Here is an 18,571-nt window from a genome sequence, read left to right as displayed (position 1 = left end):
AAATATTTGTTGTGTGTATTGTTATGTTTCTGATGGTCAGCACAGGGGAAATATACCTCTGTGGTGCATCTCAGATATCTCAAGCCAGTCAAAAATATTGAATACTCTGGATTTCAGCACATGGAGTAAACATATCAAGGGATGAAATATTTGGACACAGCTAAGAGATTGACTTTCTGTCATGACTTAGAATTTGTAGTGTGTCAATTATCAAACTGCTGCACTTGGTTCAAGTTAAAACTGCATTCCTAATTTAATAACTGATTTTTTTGTAGGCTTTAAATTATCCTATGAATACACCAGAACAAGGTGGAGATTTTCAATTCTGTATGGAAATGGCTCATTCTTTAAGAGGAGAAGTGATAAAGCTTTATAAAAATGTAAGTCCATTTAAATAGAAGTCCATGTAAATGTTGAGCCGTTTAAAGCCATTTATTTCTTTACATTTTTATATCGCCCATCCAGTACTGGCTCCAGGCAAGTTTACAAGACATAAAAGTATAACCAACAAACAAAATCAACAGAATTTACAACAAAAACAATACATCCAGTAAACAATCAGAAATAATAAACAACGCACAATACATAAAATCAGTGGCCCAGCATATTTTCAACTCCTCATCAGACTCTACCAATCAAAAACTAAGGTAAAGAATCATGCTTACAAAATTAAATAATCTGTAATCAATTTAATTTCCCTAGACACTGAGTTCCAGGTAATTGGCCTACAGTATGAGAAGTTTTGTTTTTTTTTTCACCTCTACCAAACTTATCTCTAAGAAATAGTGTGTAAACTCATAAATCATACATAGATGGTAATTTTTTTGCTGGGCACAGTACTTCAGAGTGAAAAAATATACACCAAAGTAGATTAAAAAAAAAAAGTGTGATGAAGGAAAAAGGACTGTACCACAATTAAATCAAATGGATGAAAAATGTACTGATGACAATATATATTCAAAACAATCACATATATGCAGTTCCCCAACACAGACCATGTTTCGCTGAGGCTACATCAGGATGGACACTTGTCCATGTCCCCTGTTATAGGTAGGTAAGACCTTCTGGATGTTAGAAATATGAATTTTTGAACACTGCTATTTCATTTGGTGGTCTCATTTGGAAGCTCCTTTGGTTGGCATTGGCTTTCTGAACAGCATTCTCTTACTGATTTTTGCTTTGTTGTAATTGAATACTGTAAATCTCTACTACTTCGCGGTGGTGACTTTTCCTGTTATTTGCTCCAGCGTGAACAACATTGGTACATTGGATACACTACATCCGGCAGGACTTAATCAAAAAGTTGAATGGTCTTTTTTTTGGAGGGGGGGGGGGGAGAGTTCTGAGCCTTTTCTGATTTTTTTTTTTTTTTTCTGAGTTTTTCCATTATGATTTTTTTGCTTTTGTTTTCTCTTCTGTATTTATTTATTTATTTATTTATTTAAGTTTTTTTATATACCAACATTCAAGACAGAAGTCCCATCATGCTGGTTCACAAGGAACAGGGGTGCACAATATAATAAACTTTACAATTTGAACAATAGTGCAGAAAAGCAGTTACATGTAACAGGAAAACAATAACTTGGATTAAGAAGGAAAAAGAAGATCAGATAATTATATATGTAAATGATAACATTGTAAGAGGTGGTTATTAATGCTATAACTAGCGAAGCATGATGATTGAAGGGAGTTAAATGATATTGGAGTTAGGAAAGGCTTGCGTGAACAACCACGTCTTGAGTCTTTTCTTGAAGGTTGAGATGCTAGGTTCCATTCTAAGATCCGGGGGAATGGAGTTCCATAAAGTTGGACCGGCTGTGGAGAAGGCCCGATCTCTTAGCGTGATGTGTCTGGTGGTTTTGGTTGGAGGTACTTGAAGTGATCCCTTGTAAGCATCTCTTGTCGGTCTTGTAGAGTGGTGTAGTCGGAGGGGGATATGGAGATCGATTGGGGCTAATTGGTGGATATTTTTGAATATGGTGAGAATGGCCTTGTAGATTATTCTGAAGTGGATGGGCAGCCAGTGGAGGCCCATCAGGATAGGGGTTATGTGTTCTCTTCTCCTGGTGTTCGTGAGTATACGAGCGGAGGCATTTTGGACCATTTGCAGTGGCTTGGTGTGTGAAGAGGGGAGACCAAGCATGATGGTATTACAATAGTCCAGCTTTGCAAAAATGATTGATTGTAGAATTGTTCTAAAGTCATGTGTGTGGAACAGAGGTCTTATTCTTTTCAGCACTTGGAGCTTATAAAAGCAGTCTCTGGTGGTTTTGTTGATGTTAGCTTTCAGGTTTAGGTGATTGTCAATTAGAACTCCTAGGTCTCTCACTTGTGTAGTATTTGGTAAGGTAGGATGAGTGTGTGTGAGGGAACTGTTTTCTGGTGTGATGAGTAGAAGTTCTGTTTTTGATGAATTTAGAATCAGGTTGAGACTTGTGAGAAGCTGTTTGATATTTTGGAGGCAGGTTTCCCAGTGAGCCAGTGTTTTTGCGAGCGACTCCTTGATGGGGATCAGGACCTGAATATCGTCAGCGTAGAGGAAGTGTTTGAGATTGAGGTCAGTGAGAAGTTTACATAAGGGTAATAGATAAATGTTAAACAAGGTAGGAGACAGGGAAGAGCCCTGAGGGACTCCTACTGACATGGGGTGAAGAGAGGATTCTTTATTATGAATCTTCACCTTGTATCCTCTGTTGCTGAGGAAGGTTCTGAACCAAGACAGGGCAGTGCCTGAAATACCTATGGCTGTTAGTTGGTTGATGAGAAGGGAGTGATTGACCGTGTCAAATGCAGACGACAGGTCGAGTAGGATCAGAAGGAAGGCTTGTCCTTTGTCTAAGCCTAGGATGATGTGGTCAGTCATAGAGATGAGGAGGGCTTCCGTGCTTAAGGTTTTACGGAAACCGTATTGTGATGGGAATAGTAGGTTGTTGTCTTCAAGGTAGTTAGAGAGTCGAGAGTTTACCAATTTTTCCATTATCTTGGCTATGAAGGGGAGGTTAGCTATCGGTCTGAAGTTGTTCGGATCAATAGGGTCAAGATTTGGTTTTTTGAGAAGGGGTTTAAGTGAGGCTAGTTTAAGGTTGTCAGGGTAGAATCCTTGTGTGAGGGAGCAATTTATGATTTCTGCCAGTGTTTTGGAGATAGAGTCTGGAATTGAGAGAAGTAGTTTAGTTGGGATGTGATCTGAAGGGTGAGAGGAAGGTTTCATTTTCCTTAGAATTCCTTGGATTTCGATGGATGAAGTTGTGTCAAGTTCTTCTAACCGAGTGTAGTTGATTGAGGGTTGGGGAGTGGTTGGTGGATCAATGGGGTTAGTGGGGAACTGAGCTAGAAGATTGTTGATTTTGTTGCTGAAGAATAGAGCTAATTCTTCCGCTTTCGATTGAGCTTGGTCATGTGCAATCTCTGGTTGGTTTAATTGTGTGAGGTTGGCTACATAGCTGAAGAGGGCTTTAGCATCGAATACGAGGTCGTGTATCTTCGAGGCGTAGTAGTCCCTCTTGGATCTTAAGGTGCTTGATTTGTATTGGTGCAGTGATGATTTGTAGATTGAAAGGGTGTTGGTTCCTGGGTTTTTGCGCCATTTAGCCTCATTTTGTCTTAGTTGGAGTTTGAGCTTTCTTAGTTCTGAGGAGAACCAGGGCTGTCTTTTGGAAGAATTCTGGTGTGGTTTTTTTGTAATTGTAGGGCATAACTTGTTAGCTATAGTTTCGGTGATGGTATTCCATGATCGAAGTGCTGAGTTCGGATCTGTAAGGTCCAGTTGGTGTAATTGTGGTGATAGGTGATTGTTGAGGTCTTCTGGGGAGCAAGTTTTCCTGTAAGTGAAGGAGGGCGAAGGAATGCAAGCCAGGCTAGTATCTTTTATAGAGAATGAAGTTGTTATGAGGTAGTGATCTGACCAGGGGACCTTAGTGCAATTTGGGATAGATAGGGGCTTGATGGCAGCGTTAACGAAGATCAGGTCTAACGTGTGGCCGGCTTTGTGGGTAGGTTTGTTGACTAATTGAGTGAAGCCTAGCGCTGAGAAGGCTGTGAGTAGTGTTTCACAGTTAGGTGATGGGTTGGGGTTATCAACGTGTAAATTGAAATCACCTAGGATGATAGCTGGAGAGTCAAAGTTGATGATGGAAGAGGTTAATTCGATTAGTGGTGAAACATCTGATTCCAGAAGTCCTGGGGGAGCATATACGAGGAGGATTTGGAGCTAGTCTGAGGTGAAAAAGCCAAATTCAAGTTTTGAATTGGAATTGGATTGATGTAGAGAGAATCTGAGGTCCTTTTTAGTTGCTAAAAGGATACCTCCTCCCTTTTTTTTATGACGGGGAAGTGAGAAGAAGTCGTAAGCCTCTGTAGGTAATTGATTAATTATTGCTGTGTCAGAAGGTTTTAACCACGTTTCAGTGATTGCACATATCTCCGGTTTCACATCTATGAGGTAGTCGTTTAAGATTACAGACTTTTTCGTTAGAGATTGAACATTGAAAAGGCTTAAAGAGAAGAGGGTGAGGCCTAGGAGTTGTGTGGAAGGAGTGATCGGCGTTGAAGAGAGGGATTTAAGGTTGAGTTGTTGAGCATGTCGGAAAGAAATTCTTTTCGGTGGTGTGTTATGTTGGAGAATTGGAATTGTGAAAAATGGTGCCATTTGTAAGAACTATGTTACAAGGTAAGAAGAATTATGAAAGAAGGGCTATGAGAAAGTTGGAGGCTTGTCTGTGCAGGTTTGATGAATGCTAGCGGCTTGTAGGAGAGGTTGTATGAGTGCTTGAAGTTTGCAAGTGGGTCAAGAAGAATACTAGAAGCTTGCAGGTGGGGCTAGATAGCTGTGGGAAATATTCCGGCAAGGCTGTATGAGATCTGGAAGCTTGCAGGTGAAGATGGATGTACGCTTGTAGCTTGCATGTGTGGCTGGATGAGTGCTGGAAGCTTGAAGGTGAGGCTGGATGAATGCTGACTGGCGTCCTGAAGGGGTGGCGAGTCTTATTGTAGATGTTTCTGACAACGCTGTAGAGACTGGAATAGATGAAGTTGGTTGAATGGTAATTGTATTCCATACAGCTGAAACGGTTGGCTTTGTACCTTTACTGGCTGTTACTATTGTTGTTGATTAGGGCTTTTCCTCGGGTATGGCTCGGGCCTCCGCCGAAGGGGCGAGACAAAGGGGCAGGCCCCTTTGTCGCGCACCTTCGGCGCGCGACGCCGATGGGGGCGTCTCAGATTTAAATCCCCCGCTTACCGCTGACGTGCAGGTAAGAATATCCAATCGGCTGCCGCTGCGTCTGGGAGGGGGCGGAGTGGAAGGGCCGGTCGCGTGGCCGTCGCTGGAGCCCCGGAGGCGAGTGCTGTGCTTTTAATTTGGGCCTTGCCCCGACGGGCTTCAGCGCCGGATGCAAAGTACTTTGCTCTTATTTTGGATGAGTTTTGTTCTACTGATTTTGTATTGGCTGCTGTTTACCCTGTATCATTGGCGCCTACTAGTCATATGATTTTTTGGCACCCTGTTTTGACTAAAGCATCCACCACGCAGTTTAAACATTTATGCTGTCAGTTACTGCTCTGATATCTGAGGCCTGGATTTTCTTTCTTCGCACTGGTTTGTGAATCTCGGTGCTAACGGGGGGCGGGCCTGCGAAAGCTGGCAGCGATCACATCACCGCGGTGTTATCACTGCCGGCTTTCGCACTCAATAGCGCCATCGTAAAAGGTAGTTCTATTGGGCGTGTTACTGGCGGCGATAAGGGGCCTTACCTTTTCGCCGTCAGCGAAGTTTCCACGGCATCTGCCCCGACACCGCCCCGTCTCCTCCTTTTCCGGTGCTGATGCCTCCCCTAAGTTATTTACCTTTTCAAATTCAAAGATTTATATTGCATTTATCCGGTTTTGCTTTGTCTTATCTTGTTCTTGTCCTTTTAATTGTTTTCTGTTTTCCAGGTAGTGTCCCTCCCAACGCAGGCTTAGTGGATCAGTTCATGTTAAGGGACTGCAGCATCTGCGATTGTTTTGAACATATGCTATCAGTAAACTTTTAATCAGTTTAACTGTAGGACAGTCCTTTTTTTCCTCTTCATCACACCTCATTTTTTTGGTCTAAAGTTTTTGCTAGGATATATAGAAAACTTGGTCTACTAAATATTTTGGGTCCAGATCATGCAATTTTATATAAACTAAGGTAAGAATTTAAAAACCAATTTTGAAAGACACAAGTAGCCAATTTAAAGATCTTAACATAAGAGAAATAAGATCCCACAGCTTCAAACCTTGAAAAATATAAGAACATAAGAAATTGCCATGGTGGGTCAGAGCAAAGGTCCATCAAGCCTAGCATCTGGTTTCCAACAGAGGCCAAACCACACCACAAGAACTTGGCAAGTACCCAAACACCAAGAAGATCCCATGCTACTGATGCAATTAATAGCAGTGGCTATTTCCTAAGCAAACTTGATTAATAGCAGTTAATGGACTTCTCCAAGAACTTATCCAAACCTTTTTTGAACCCAGCTACACTAAGGGGTAGATTTTGAAAGGAGTGCGCGTGGGAGGGAGAGGGAGAGGAACTCTTTATAGGGCTCAGTCTGATACTCTATATATGGACCAATGTAAGGGGGCACTTTCAGGGTGAGTTTTCGGGAGGAGTTAATTTGTACACTGCAGTCTCTGCTAGATGTATTATACAAATCAACTCCTTTTCATCTCTTATAAGGTCAAAAAGATCTTTAATGATGTGAATTTTACAATGGATAACTCTAAATGTGCCTGTAACCCCAACCCACCTCCCAAAAACGCACCCCAAATGAAAGTACCCCCTTAAAATGGTCCATATATAGAGTATCAGACTGAGCTCTATAAAGAGTCTCTCTCTCTCTCTCCACCAGACTCCTGTGCTTAATGAGGAGCTGTAGCAAAGTGCTGTGCGAAAATTTGGTGTTACATCTTTCAGTCCTGGCCCTGCCTACTTTTTCTGGGCTCCCGCTCTGGCCACTTACGTGTGTAAGTGGCTGTTTTTACACACACAAGGCTTTTAAAATCTACCTTTTAGTGTCTGCCAGCTTTCAAATCACCGCCACCATCAAGTTTGACTTTGGCGAAAAGAAGAGGGAAGCAATCATATCTAGCAGGTTCCAGTGATGCCCTCAGTGTGCAAGCATGATATTGTGTGCCTCAGGGCATCGGATGATGTCCAGGGGTGTCACAAAGGTGCAACCATGACCCAGAAAGGGCACTGGTCCCGCATTTTGGGCATCAGAAATCTAATCCATTACCATCCGGGGCATTGACATCGAAGGACTTCTGACTTGCATCAATGGAGGGAGAGGCATGGCTGCCTACTTAGAGCAGACTAAAGCCTATAGGATTTTGTTTCTTTTGACACAGTCTGACAGTGGCAGAGCAGCAGCAAATAAGGGTGTTGGCTATGCTGCCTTTTAATCAGGCAATGGCAATATTGCTTGCCTTTTTATATAGTATCTGGCACTGCATTTATAGCTCTTAGAGGGGCCAAAGCTTTTATTTATTTTCCATATTTGAAATTTCACCTTTCTAGAGAGTTTTAAAACAAAAAGGGAAAAAGTGAGGAATAGTGGCACCCACAAAATTCACATTAAATCTATTACAGAAGATTCACCATGCTTTGATGGGGCGGAAAAAGACCTCTGTGCAGATATTTAAACTCCATTTGGGGTACCAACTCCAGGGAGATCTGTGTTCTCAATCACAGGTTAAAAAAACCTCCTCCTATACCATTCTCTTATTTTTTATGTATCAAACTTTCAATAATGTATCAAAATATTCATTCCACTTTGTGCATTTTCCTTATTGTCCATTACAGATATTTACCTTTTTATATGCCGCTGAGAAGAATTCAGCTGTATCTTTGAATTTTAACTGAATCACTAAACAGACACTGTCAGTTCACGTAAAAGTAAGTTCATTTTCACTGTGCTTGAGTTTTTGGGGTTTTTTTTTAAAGACTTTTTGCATTTACCCATTCTTTATTTTCATCCTTAGATAAATCCTCAGGCAGCTGTACACAGCAAAACACTGATAGCATCAGTTCATTGATTCAGTTAAAATGCAGCAATACAGTTAAATTCTCAGTGGCATAAAGAAAAGCTCAGTAATTTGTAATAGATATTAAAGAAAATGCACAAAGTGGAAAGGCTATTTTAATACATTATCACTGAAATTTTGATTATAAATAAAAAAAACAAATAAATAAGATAATGATACAGGAGGAGGATTTTTTGGCCCATGATTAAGAATTAATAACTCTGGAGTTTAAATATCTGCACTGATGTCTTTTTCCTCCCAGTCATAGAATGGTGAATTTTCTGTAATAGATATAATATATGTGATGTTTATTAAATTTTGTAGCGTGCAAAACAGCATAAAAACATAGTGGGGCAGATTTTCAAAGACTACGCACATAACCTGAGAAAATCTGCCCCTGCCGAGCCTATTTTGCATAGGCTCGGCAGCGAGCGCAAGCCCCGGGACGCGCGTATGTCCCAGGGCTTCGAAAAAGAGGCGGTCCGGGGGTGTGGCGGTGGTGCGGGGGCGGTCCGTGGGCAGGGGCCGAGTGCTCCTGCACAGCGACCTGTGCCGGGGCATGGCACGCCGGCAAGCAGCCGGCGCGTGCAAGTTACACCTGCCTCGGGCAGGTATAACTAATGCAACAGAGGTAGGGGGTTTTTAGGTAGGGCTGGGGGGGTGGGTTAGATAGGGGACGGTGGGGGGGGAGTGGAGGGAACGGGGAAAGCCATCGGGGCTCCCCTAGGGCTCGGCGTGCACAAGTGTGCACCCCCTTACGCGTGCGCCGACCCCGGATTTTATAACATGCGTTCGGCTGCGCGTGCATGTTATAAAATCAGGCGTAGATTTGTTCGCGCTGGGTTGCGCGAACAAATCTACGCCCGTGCGTATTTTTTAAGATCTGGCCCAGTATATCCAATTTATCAGATTTGTTTAATTTAAAATTATTTCTTTGGTGCATTCTCCGCTGATTGTGGTGGCTTACAATAAAACATACATACCTCAATTGACTATACTTAGTATGAGACAATCAACATGCAAGATTTCTACTCTCCATTTCTTATTCTAGTGCACTGATTAGATCTTTAGAATTTTTCAGCCTGTCAATGAAGTAGGTTCTCAATCTTCAAATGCTGTCTTAAAAGCCATGTCTTTAAACCTTTCTTAAAGGTTTTTCCATCTTCAACCAGACGTTGTTGTTCTGGCATTGTGTTCCACATTATAGGCCCATCCTCACAGATTGCTCATTCCTATACCTCCTAAACGAGCCTGCTAAATAGCAGGAGCTGCTAACAGTCTCCAGTTGGCTGATCTTAAACAGTGTTGCAATATGTATAAAGTTAGGTTTGCTCCCAACCATATAGTATTAGAGTTGTAAACGTTTTTTTGAATCAGCATTAATACTTTATACTGTACCCTAAAGTAAGATAACATAGTAATGATGGCAGAAAAGAACCAAATGGCCCATCTAATCTGTCAGCAAATTTCTTGTGATAGTAACTGCTGCTCCATGTAGGCTACTCCCAAGCTTTATGTTAAGGGTACTACTACTAGCAACATTTTTACAGGGTGGCCTTGATAATTCAAACAATGCTACTTGAATGCACTTTGCTTTTGGACTTGCCATAGAAGCAGTCTTGCGCTTTTCCCCTAATGTCAGCATATCAGTATCCCGGAGCATAAAAGTCAGGGCTCAGCATTGGCTGTCCTCTAAATCGAATTCCTCTTTTTCCCCTACCATTGAAGCAGAGAGTGATGTTGCAATTGCGTCAAAATCATGAAAGCTAATTGGTTAAGAGTAGTAACTGCCACTCCATGCAGTTTACTCCCATGCACCTTTTTCTTCATTTTCACGCTCTAGCCTTTGGGATCCACGGTGTTTATCCCGTACCTTTTTGAATTTGTTTACTGTTTTTTGTCCTGGCCACTTCTTCGGGAAGGTCCCAAAAAGCACAAAGGTAGGCGATCTATGAAAGCTGTTAGGAAATACAAAAAAGATAGATGCCTTAACTCTTTTTCAATTCCTTTATTGAAGTGGAGACGTAAAAGAATGATACTGCTAGACTCTGGCCGAGTTTCGCCACTTATGACGGCTGCCTCAGGAGCTAAAACATCAAATTGTATAAAAAATTGTTACAAAAAATGAATTCACAAAACAATAAATACAATTTAAAAATATTAAATACAAAAATCAAAATTTATATTTAAAAACTTTTCTGTTGATGTATAAAAGCTTTTCTGATGATATTCTAAAATGGTGACGTGGAATGATTATTAAAAAATCATTAAAAGATCTTCACGGTTGATATATTATACTAAAAAAATGAAACAATATTGGTATTATGCATAGATATAATCAACAATGTACTAAAAGGCTCTTACCTTAAATGTACAATCATGGACTCTTGATTTGGAACAAGTCATGAGCTTGTTTGTTAATTGTGTTTGTGACTGTCTGATCTGCAACAATATTAGATCTATAAAAACGTGTGAACAAAAAATTGAAAAAACATTTTGAAAAAGATATGAAATAATAACAATATCAATCCACTATGTATTTAAAAAAGCGTATATAGAAAAACAATTAGGTTGTGTTCATATATAAATACTAACCCTTATCGTTTGTACAGTCAGTCTTAAATACGAAGTATCTAATCAGTGCTGGATTCAACAATTGCACTGGTCATATCGTGCACCTGATGTCATAAAAACTCTTGATATGGAAATAGATAAATGGGTTATTGATTAGAATTACATTTGAGACTCAAATTAATATTGATAAATTAATGAAATAAATAAAAGATATATAACCAATGAACAAGACATTTATATTAATAGTGTGCACGTGTTAATGACAAAAAAAAAAAAGTTAATGTACTGTGTCTGGTAAAAACTTCAGTAGAAAGGAAGACACTTGCCACCAGTCATTCAAGAAAAAACTGAAAACCTGGCTATTCAGCCAAGCATTTCCATGATTTCTAAAAAGCTGCTTCAACGAACTCTTATTACATCCTCTCCGCTCCAACTATATAACCCCTCCATCCCCCTCCCTCCATTCTTCTCTCCCCCCTTGGATTTAGACATATAAGACTTTGTTGTGCCATGTATATTTTATTCTTATGGTTATGTTTAGCTATGTATTTTTTGCTCCTATGTTTAAATGTTACTCAAAAAGTTATACAATATGTTACTCAAAAAAGTTCTTTGTTATATGTAATTGCCCACAAGCAAGCTTATTCAACTGTTCTCTGTAAACCGATTTGATTTACATATAATGTAAGAAGATCGGTATATAAAAACCATAAATAAATAAATAAATAGTGAATGAAAGAACTAATCAATTACTGGCTATGTGCCTAAAAGATTTCTATATTGTGGAAGGTACATGTGCTATGCTAAACAATTTTCAATTCTCACAACAGGAGAATAGACGTGATTCTTCCTTAGTGTTCAAAGTTAATGAATAGAACGTGTAATTCTGAGTGAATGTGAAGAACTAGAAACATGAATTGAGATGGCAAAGTCATGGCGCGCACAAAAATTATTTTTCCGGTGTCTGGATTTTCGTATAGCAAATAAATGAGACCCAGTTCGCTCCGGAATTTTGCTGATTAAGTAAACTTACAAACATTGCGTCTGACTCAAGTGATATATTTTTTTAAATGGAAAAAGATATTCATTTTTGCATGAAAAGTAAAAAGACCCGGATTGACACGGCAAACATCGAAGTGCAGCTGGTATATTAATTGAAAAAAAAATTTTTTATACCCGATTGAAGTGTAAGTCATAACATTGACTATGCCACAACTATTTCAAAAACTTATATGAACATAAAAATCAAGTTATTTGGTGGGAAAAATGAGACCCATGGAAAAATATATTTAAAAAACCAATCATTTATATCGTTGGCAATCTAATTGTAAAATAGTAAAAATGTGTATAGACAAACTTGTATTACATGAAGAAGTGATATCGCTTATTGTCATGCATTTAAAAATTTATAAAAGAAGGACTGAAGATAAATATCGGGTGCAGTGCGATGTTAAATCTTAATGTTATTGATATTACAGCAGCGAGGGATGGCTATGCATGATTCACTTCAGATTCCAATGTGAACTACTTGCATTGCAATATCAAAAAAGAAAGATGTGCTTGACTCTACATGTAAGCACCTATATCTGTTAGATCAACTCTTAAACTTTAATTTTAAAATCTAGCCGACATCTAAGACAGCCAATAATGATTAACTCGCTATAAGAATCATATTAAAAATCATGCAATATCTAGCAACTTAGTTTAAATTTTACGGAGAAATGTTTTACCTTGCAGTCCACTTCTAAATACAGGTCTCCACTTGAAATCACGTGAATCACGCATAGCCGTCCCTCGCTGCTGTAATATCAATAACATTAAGATTTAACATCGCACTGCCACCCAATATTATTCTTATAGCGAGTGAATCAATATTTCAAGTGGAGACCTGAATTTAGAAGTGGACTGCAAGGTAAAAACATTTTCTCCGTTTTTACCTTTTAATGATTTTTTAATAATCATTCCACATGTCACCATTTTAGAATATCATCAGAAAAGCTTTTATACATCAACAGAAAAGTTTTTAAATATAAATTTTGATTTTGTATTTAATATTTTTAATTGTATTTATTGTTTTGTGAATTCATTTTTTGTAACAATGTTTTATATAATTTGATTTTTTTTAGCCCTGAGGCAGCAGTCAGAACTCCTAAGCCTAAGTCACATACAACATGGGATATTGTAAATTCATGTCCAACAAACAAACTTGATCAAGTCACCATCAACTGAACATCTCTTTATAGATCACTTAGAGATAAATCTGCGGTTCCTTTAAAGCTGATGGCAGCAAGCTCTTAATTGGGAAGAAGAATCCAATGTCATCTACATACATCTGAAAACTGAGCCCTAGAATATCCAGTTTACAAAGAGGGGCCATATACATGTTGAAGAGAGTGGCAGAGGGCATTGACTCCTGGGGCACACAAGTCTTCATCTCTATACTGTTCTCAGTTATAACCTTCTACTTTCGGTCTGTTAAAACTTAGTGAACCCAGCTCTCCTGTCCTAATTAACCCCAATTCTAATAACCTAGTTTGTAGTATCTTATAATCTATAGCGGCAAAGGCTGCCAAAATGTTCAACAGAAATAAATTGTAACTGTCCAAAATCAAATCCTCTTAGGCTAGTATCTGATATGGACAGCACCAGCATTTCAGTACTGTAATTTTTCCTGAAACCATATTGTTTGGAATTTAATAGTGCGTGCTCTTCAAGATGGTCATTGAAAAAATGGTTCATAGTTAAATCAATCAGTTTGGCTAAGAACAGCACGGCTGCGTGCGCATGTTATAAAATCGGGTGTAGATTTTAAAATCTGCCCTGGAGTATGGAGTTGTCATCTGCTACTAGTTGAATGATATTGTCCCAGTCATGTACTGCCTCCTTAATTGAATCATCGTCTGATTCTTTAAGAGACAGGCTATCTGAACTTCTTAATCTATCAGTATCCATCAGGCGATGGCAAGTAATCATTTGGACCTCCACACAGGGGTGATTCCTGTCTTCAATAGTGAAAACTGCAGAAATTATAGAGTGGTCTGACAATGGGACTAGCTCCATTTTAAGCTTATTTTGCACACCTCTAACCTTTTTGCTTAGAGGGATCAAGTCCAATGTATGTTCAGCTTAATGAGTTGGTCCTTGAATGATGTTATCACAGCCTTATGCATTTAAGGTCATAAGAAATGTTTTACAGAGTGGTGATAGGTGATTTTAATCTGCATATAGATTTGCTTCCCTTAACACAATAGTAGAATCCATGTCTAATTCAAGATGTGAAAGAAATTCAACCAAAGACATATATGTAATAAAAGCCCTGACGGGCTATAAACTAGACACAAATTAAAAGCCTTTAGACCAAAGGTGCATAATCTCAAATGGTGGACTGATGGAAGTCTGTCATGAAGAGACCAAGGCACTCCCTACATAATAACAGTAGTCGTGTGTCCCCCCCCCCCCCCCCCCCCCCCCCCCCCCTTTGACCAAGTTTAGGTCGTGATATAACAGAATAACCATCTAAATTCAGCTGCTTTAGTCACTTGGTCTGAGTCTGACATCCAGGTTTATGTAATGCATACGCATGAGTGTTATATTTCAAATATAACTAATAAAAAGGCTCCCCAAAACAAATTATACACTCCTATCACCACCTACATCAACCTGCACAATAACAGAGCACCTTAAAATAAAAGTCAGGACTGTATATCCATTTCCTTTTTGGGCCATCTTTATGAGGAAATTATGAGAAGGCTTGGATAAACAGTCCTACTTTCAGATGTTTTCTGAAAATCAGATAACTACACTCTGAGTGAATATTCAGAGATGCCTAATTCCATAGCGTGAGGCCAATAATACTGAAAGAGCCGCAGGTCACAGCGATCTTTGCCTTAGAGAGGAAGGACAACCAGCAAATTCTGTTGTGAAGAACATAAATTCCTTCCTTGCCCATATGGAATTAAGAGGTCTCTTAAATGGTATACTTCCTATTTAGGCACTTAAAAAAAATATGGGACTGGTTGGAGAGGGAGGGTCTCCCTCCAATATGTTTATCAACCAGGTGTTTCCCCTCCAGTATGCAGCTGAGGGGGTTCTCCCTCACAACCTCCTATTGGCCATTACCACCTCTGTCTCTCTTTCCCTGCTACTCTTCAGCCAGTGTATGTACTGTATATGTGTGTGTGTGTGTGTGTGTGTGTGTGCGCGCGCATTTAGCTTACATTGCTGCTGCTGTGCTGTACCTGTATTCTGTGGTGAACCGGAGTGTGTGTGTATGTAGTTTACGCTGCTGCTGATGTGCTGTGCCTATTTCGTTTCCCCTCCATATCCAGCCCTCCTTCTTAGTTCCTATCTCCCTTGTCTCTTCTCAAATTATACTGTGTATTTAAAACATTTATAAGCCATCTACTGTAAAGCTTTAGGTAGCATACACAAAAGTAACACTCAAAATTACAGAAAACAAACTAGAACAAGACACAAAAATCAACACTTATTCATTACCCCTGGCTCTCCTTGCCAACAGCAAAGCCACTAAAATGCTTTGCTCACAGTCTTCAATTCTGTGCCTCTACTTTTCCTTGTGCTAGGTACACTAGGGTCAACCTCCACCACACTGCTATGATCTTCCTGCTGTTGGCTATGCCATGTTTCCTGATCCTCTGGCAACCTAAGTTTCTGTGGCCATCAGGATCTGGCTGTTCTTTCATCTCTGGTTCTCGGTGTGCTGCAGGGCCAGGTTGGGGAGGGAGGCAGGACTCAGTCTGCTCAGCACAGTGGTCTGCCTCCCCTGTTCCTCTTGGACTCAGTGCAGGGCCAGGCTGAATGGAGGGTGGTGCTCTTTACTGACAGTCTGCCTCCATCTCTTACTACGGCTAACTACAAGGATGGGCTGGAGCAGAGACTGGGCTGTTCTTGCCATTGTAGTCTACCTGCCTTTTCCAGCTATGCAGGGAGCGGAAAGGCTTTCAATTGTGAATGGAGAATGCTTAGGATGTGTTTTTCCCCAATCGGGAGCTGTTCTCTCAGGCCTTACCTTGAAGTATACTGGCTTATTCAGTAAATGAAATGAATTCCACTTTTGAAGTGACTGGTGCTAGATTACAGTAATAGTGGGACTGTCTCTTTAAATGTCAAGAAACTGCACAAAGAGGGGACTTTTTTTAAACCTTTTCTATTGCCATTTTTGTGTTTGTATGCTTGTATTGTGGATTACAGTAAAAGAAGAGTGTGTCAAGGGCAACTCTTGATTTTTGATAGGAAGAAAAGAAATCACTGGTGGGCTTTTGAGAAAAAAGTCTATCTGGATGGATTTCTACCTGCAGCAGGTATAAACTTATTCAGGAAAGAGGTCTTGGGGAATCTCACATGAAAGCTGCAGATGTAGGGTTTGAACTAATTGTGGGTGGAATCAGAAGCAGATCAGATCCTGATAATTATGAATATGGTAGACTCCACTTGATGATAAGCTTAGAGAATCTTTTTTGCTGGCCCTTCTGAGTAGCACCAGATATCCCCTTTTACAACTGCATATATTCCACAAAAACTGCTGTTCAATTATTTGCCAGAATGAGGCCCAAACTTCTAGGAATTAATGTGTTTTATTGCCAAGAAGACTCAGCAAGTGTGCCTGCATATGCTAAGCGTAATAATTTTATTTATTTAACATTTTTCTGATCCATATACAACTTGTTCAGGGCGGATTGCAACACCAACATCGCAAAACACAAAAACAACAAAACACGACTTTAAAGGTTTTACATTTAAATGATTTTAAAGTTTTCTATGGACTTTGAAAGGATTAACTTTGTACAAACAGGTTTCGATTGTATCTACTGATCAGTATCTTGTATTAAGATTAATATTTTTTGCTTTGTTTTCTTTAAAGCTTTTGTATCTTGGAAGAGAATATCCAAAAGGTGCAAACTATTTCAGAGACAGACTGAAGGCAGCTTTCATGAAGAACAGAGATGTTAAAGATCCTGAAAAGATCAAGGAACTAATAGCAAGAGGAGAATTTGTAATAAAAGAACTTGAGGCTTTGTACTATCTTAGAAAATATAGAGCTATGAAGCAGCGCTACTATGAGGATGACAGTACAAATAAATGATTACAGTACAGTGGAATATTCTATATTCTTGTAGTCTGTGATGATGGGAATCATACTTCAGTAAAAAAAATAAAATTCGGTATGGGTTGTGATTTTATGAAATTTACCATGTATGGTGTTGTATTTGTACGCAGATTGTGTACTTAGAAGTAATATAGTATTTTGAAATCTCATGTAAAAGCAACATGAATATATGTAAAATAATCAGTGGTATTTTTTTTCTGTCAATGATTTGCCACCTGCACTTTTGTTTTTAAACTATTACTGTATACACAGTTTTATCTGCTTTCTCTTCACCACTATTTATAGACTCTTATTTTCTTTACTTTTGACTAGCAGATGAACTGCTGTACACATCTGTAACATCTACGCCATGCACAAAAACCATGAGTGGACAATGCTTTCGTATGAACTAATGCCTTTAAGATGATCTCTTCAAAACACTACAAAAAGATCAATGTTGTACCTTACTTTAAGCTCTATTATATCTTCCTATAGTAGACAGCATTATTATGAGAAAATCACTTATAATAGATACCTGTAATAAAAGTGTGGTTGCCATTTAGTCCACTTGATTGCAGAGAAATAAAGGTTAACAAAAAGCAAAAAGACATATTTATTTATTTATTTATAATATTTTATATACCGCTGCTCATCAAAGATATCAGGTCGGTGTACAGTGAACAAGAACTTACGCCGGAGCGTTATACATTTAACAAGGTTATACAAGCGTTATATATTTAACAAAGGTAAGTATAAAAATATTTGATAAAATATAAAAGGTAAGTATAAAAGGTATAAAAGGTAAGTATAAAAGGTAAGTATAAAAATATTTGATAAATATGTAGGTGATACCTTTTTATTAGACTAATGTAATATATTTCTTGACTAGCTTTTGAGAGTTAAAACTTTTTTTCAAGTCAGAATTCAAATGAGCAAATGACATTACCAGAAAATACAAATTAGTGCAGTTGCAATAAGTTAATCACAAAAGGGAATTATTCTAGTGCTAGGGTAAAGGGAAAGGTTTGGGTGAGCGGAAGGAAATGTCATTTTCTGTCCTCCGCTCCTGAGGTCCTAGCTTGGGAGCCTATAGAGAAGCCCATACAGTAAAATCTGCGGGAGAGCAGGCGCTCCAAGGTGAGCGCCCGCTCTCCCAACGCACATACAGGCACCTCTCCTGGGCATGCGATACAAATTTAAATTAGGGCCCGCGCTAATGAGGCGCTAGGGACACTAGCACGTCCCTAGTGCCTCCTCATTGGCGGAAGTGGTGGCTGTCAGTGGGTCTGACAGCCAACACTTAATTTTACTGGCATCGGTTGTCAAACCCACTGACAGCCACTGGTTCAGAACATGGACGCTGGCAAAATAGAGCGTTTTTTTCTGCTTTTCTGTACACCTGCCCGGTGCTTGGCCGCACATTTTACTTCCTATATTGCGGGTAACTACCTAATAGGCTCATCAACATGCATTTGCATGTGATGAGTGCTATTAGTTTCGGGGGGTTGGCCACTTGTTATTACCCCTTACTGTATAAGGGGTAAAAATAGCATGTCAAACACATGGCCAAACGGGGGCTAATGGTGTGCTCAACTGAGCGCACCATTCTGTATTGGCCTGAGTGAAAGTTAAGCCTCATCCTTTCTTAGCATTCAGACAAGTTAATTCACACTGCTGCATTATGCCCCTCTACCAGCAGATGGAGATGGAGCAAAGCTGACATCACGGTATATATACCCCTGTACTGACAGCCCGCCAGTATTCTCCGTCTCCGGCAGATGGTGGATGTCCATCTCCCTACTGGGGATTGCTTAAAAAAAAAATTGTAGGAGAAAAAAAGGA

The 18,571-nt window shown here is 39.5% G+C and overlaps 1 protein-coding gene across 3 annotated transcripts in view; it reads left to right on the top strand.

The window, feature by feature from the left end:
- The window catches only part of ETFRF1 (electron transfer flavoprotein regulatory factor 1), a 119,135-nt gene extending 102,112 nt beyond the window's left edge, over nt 1-17,023 (top strand). The window contains exons 2-5 of one of the 3 annotated variants that reach the window (XR_003856476.1): nt 276-380; nt 466-647; nt 7,829-7,921; nt 16,505-16,631. Coding sequence is in view for 1 of the 3 variants with exons in the window: in XM_029600140.1 (XP_029456000.1) it covers nt 291-380; nt 16,505-16,726 (312 nt within the window). In the remaining 2 variants the exon portion in view is untranslated. Of the gene's footprint in view, nt 1-275; nt 381-465; nt 648-7,828; nt 7,922-16,504 lie in introns of all 3 variants that reach the window. The other 2 variants (XR_003856475.1, XM_029600140.1) reach the window with 2 other exon arrangements.
- The last annotated feature ends 1,548 nt before the right edge of the window (nt 17,024-18,571 follow it).

The sequence above is a fragment of the Rhinatrema bivittatum genome, chromosome 4, assembly GCF_901001135.1.
Source record: "Rhinatrema bivittatum chromosome 4, aRhiBiv1.1, whole genome shotgun sequence".
Classification (NCBI taxonomy): domain Eukaryota; kingdom Metazoa; phylum Chordata; class Amphibia; order Gymnophiona; family Rhinatrematidae; genus Rhinatrema; species Rhinatrema bivittatum.
Note: the sequence above shows the minus strand (reverse complement) of the source record. Positions and strands in the feature narration are given on the sequence as shown.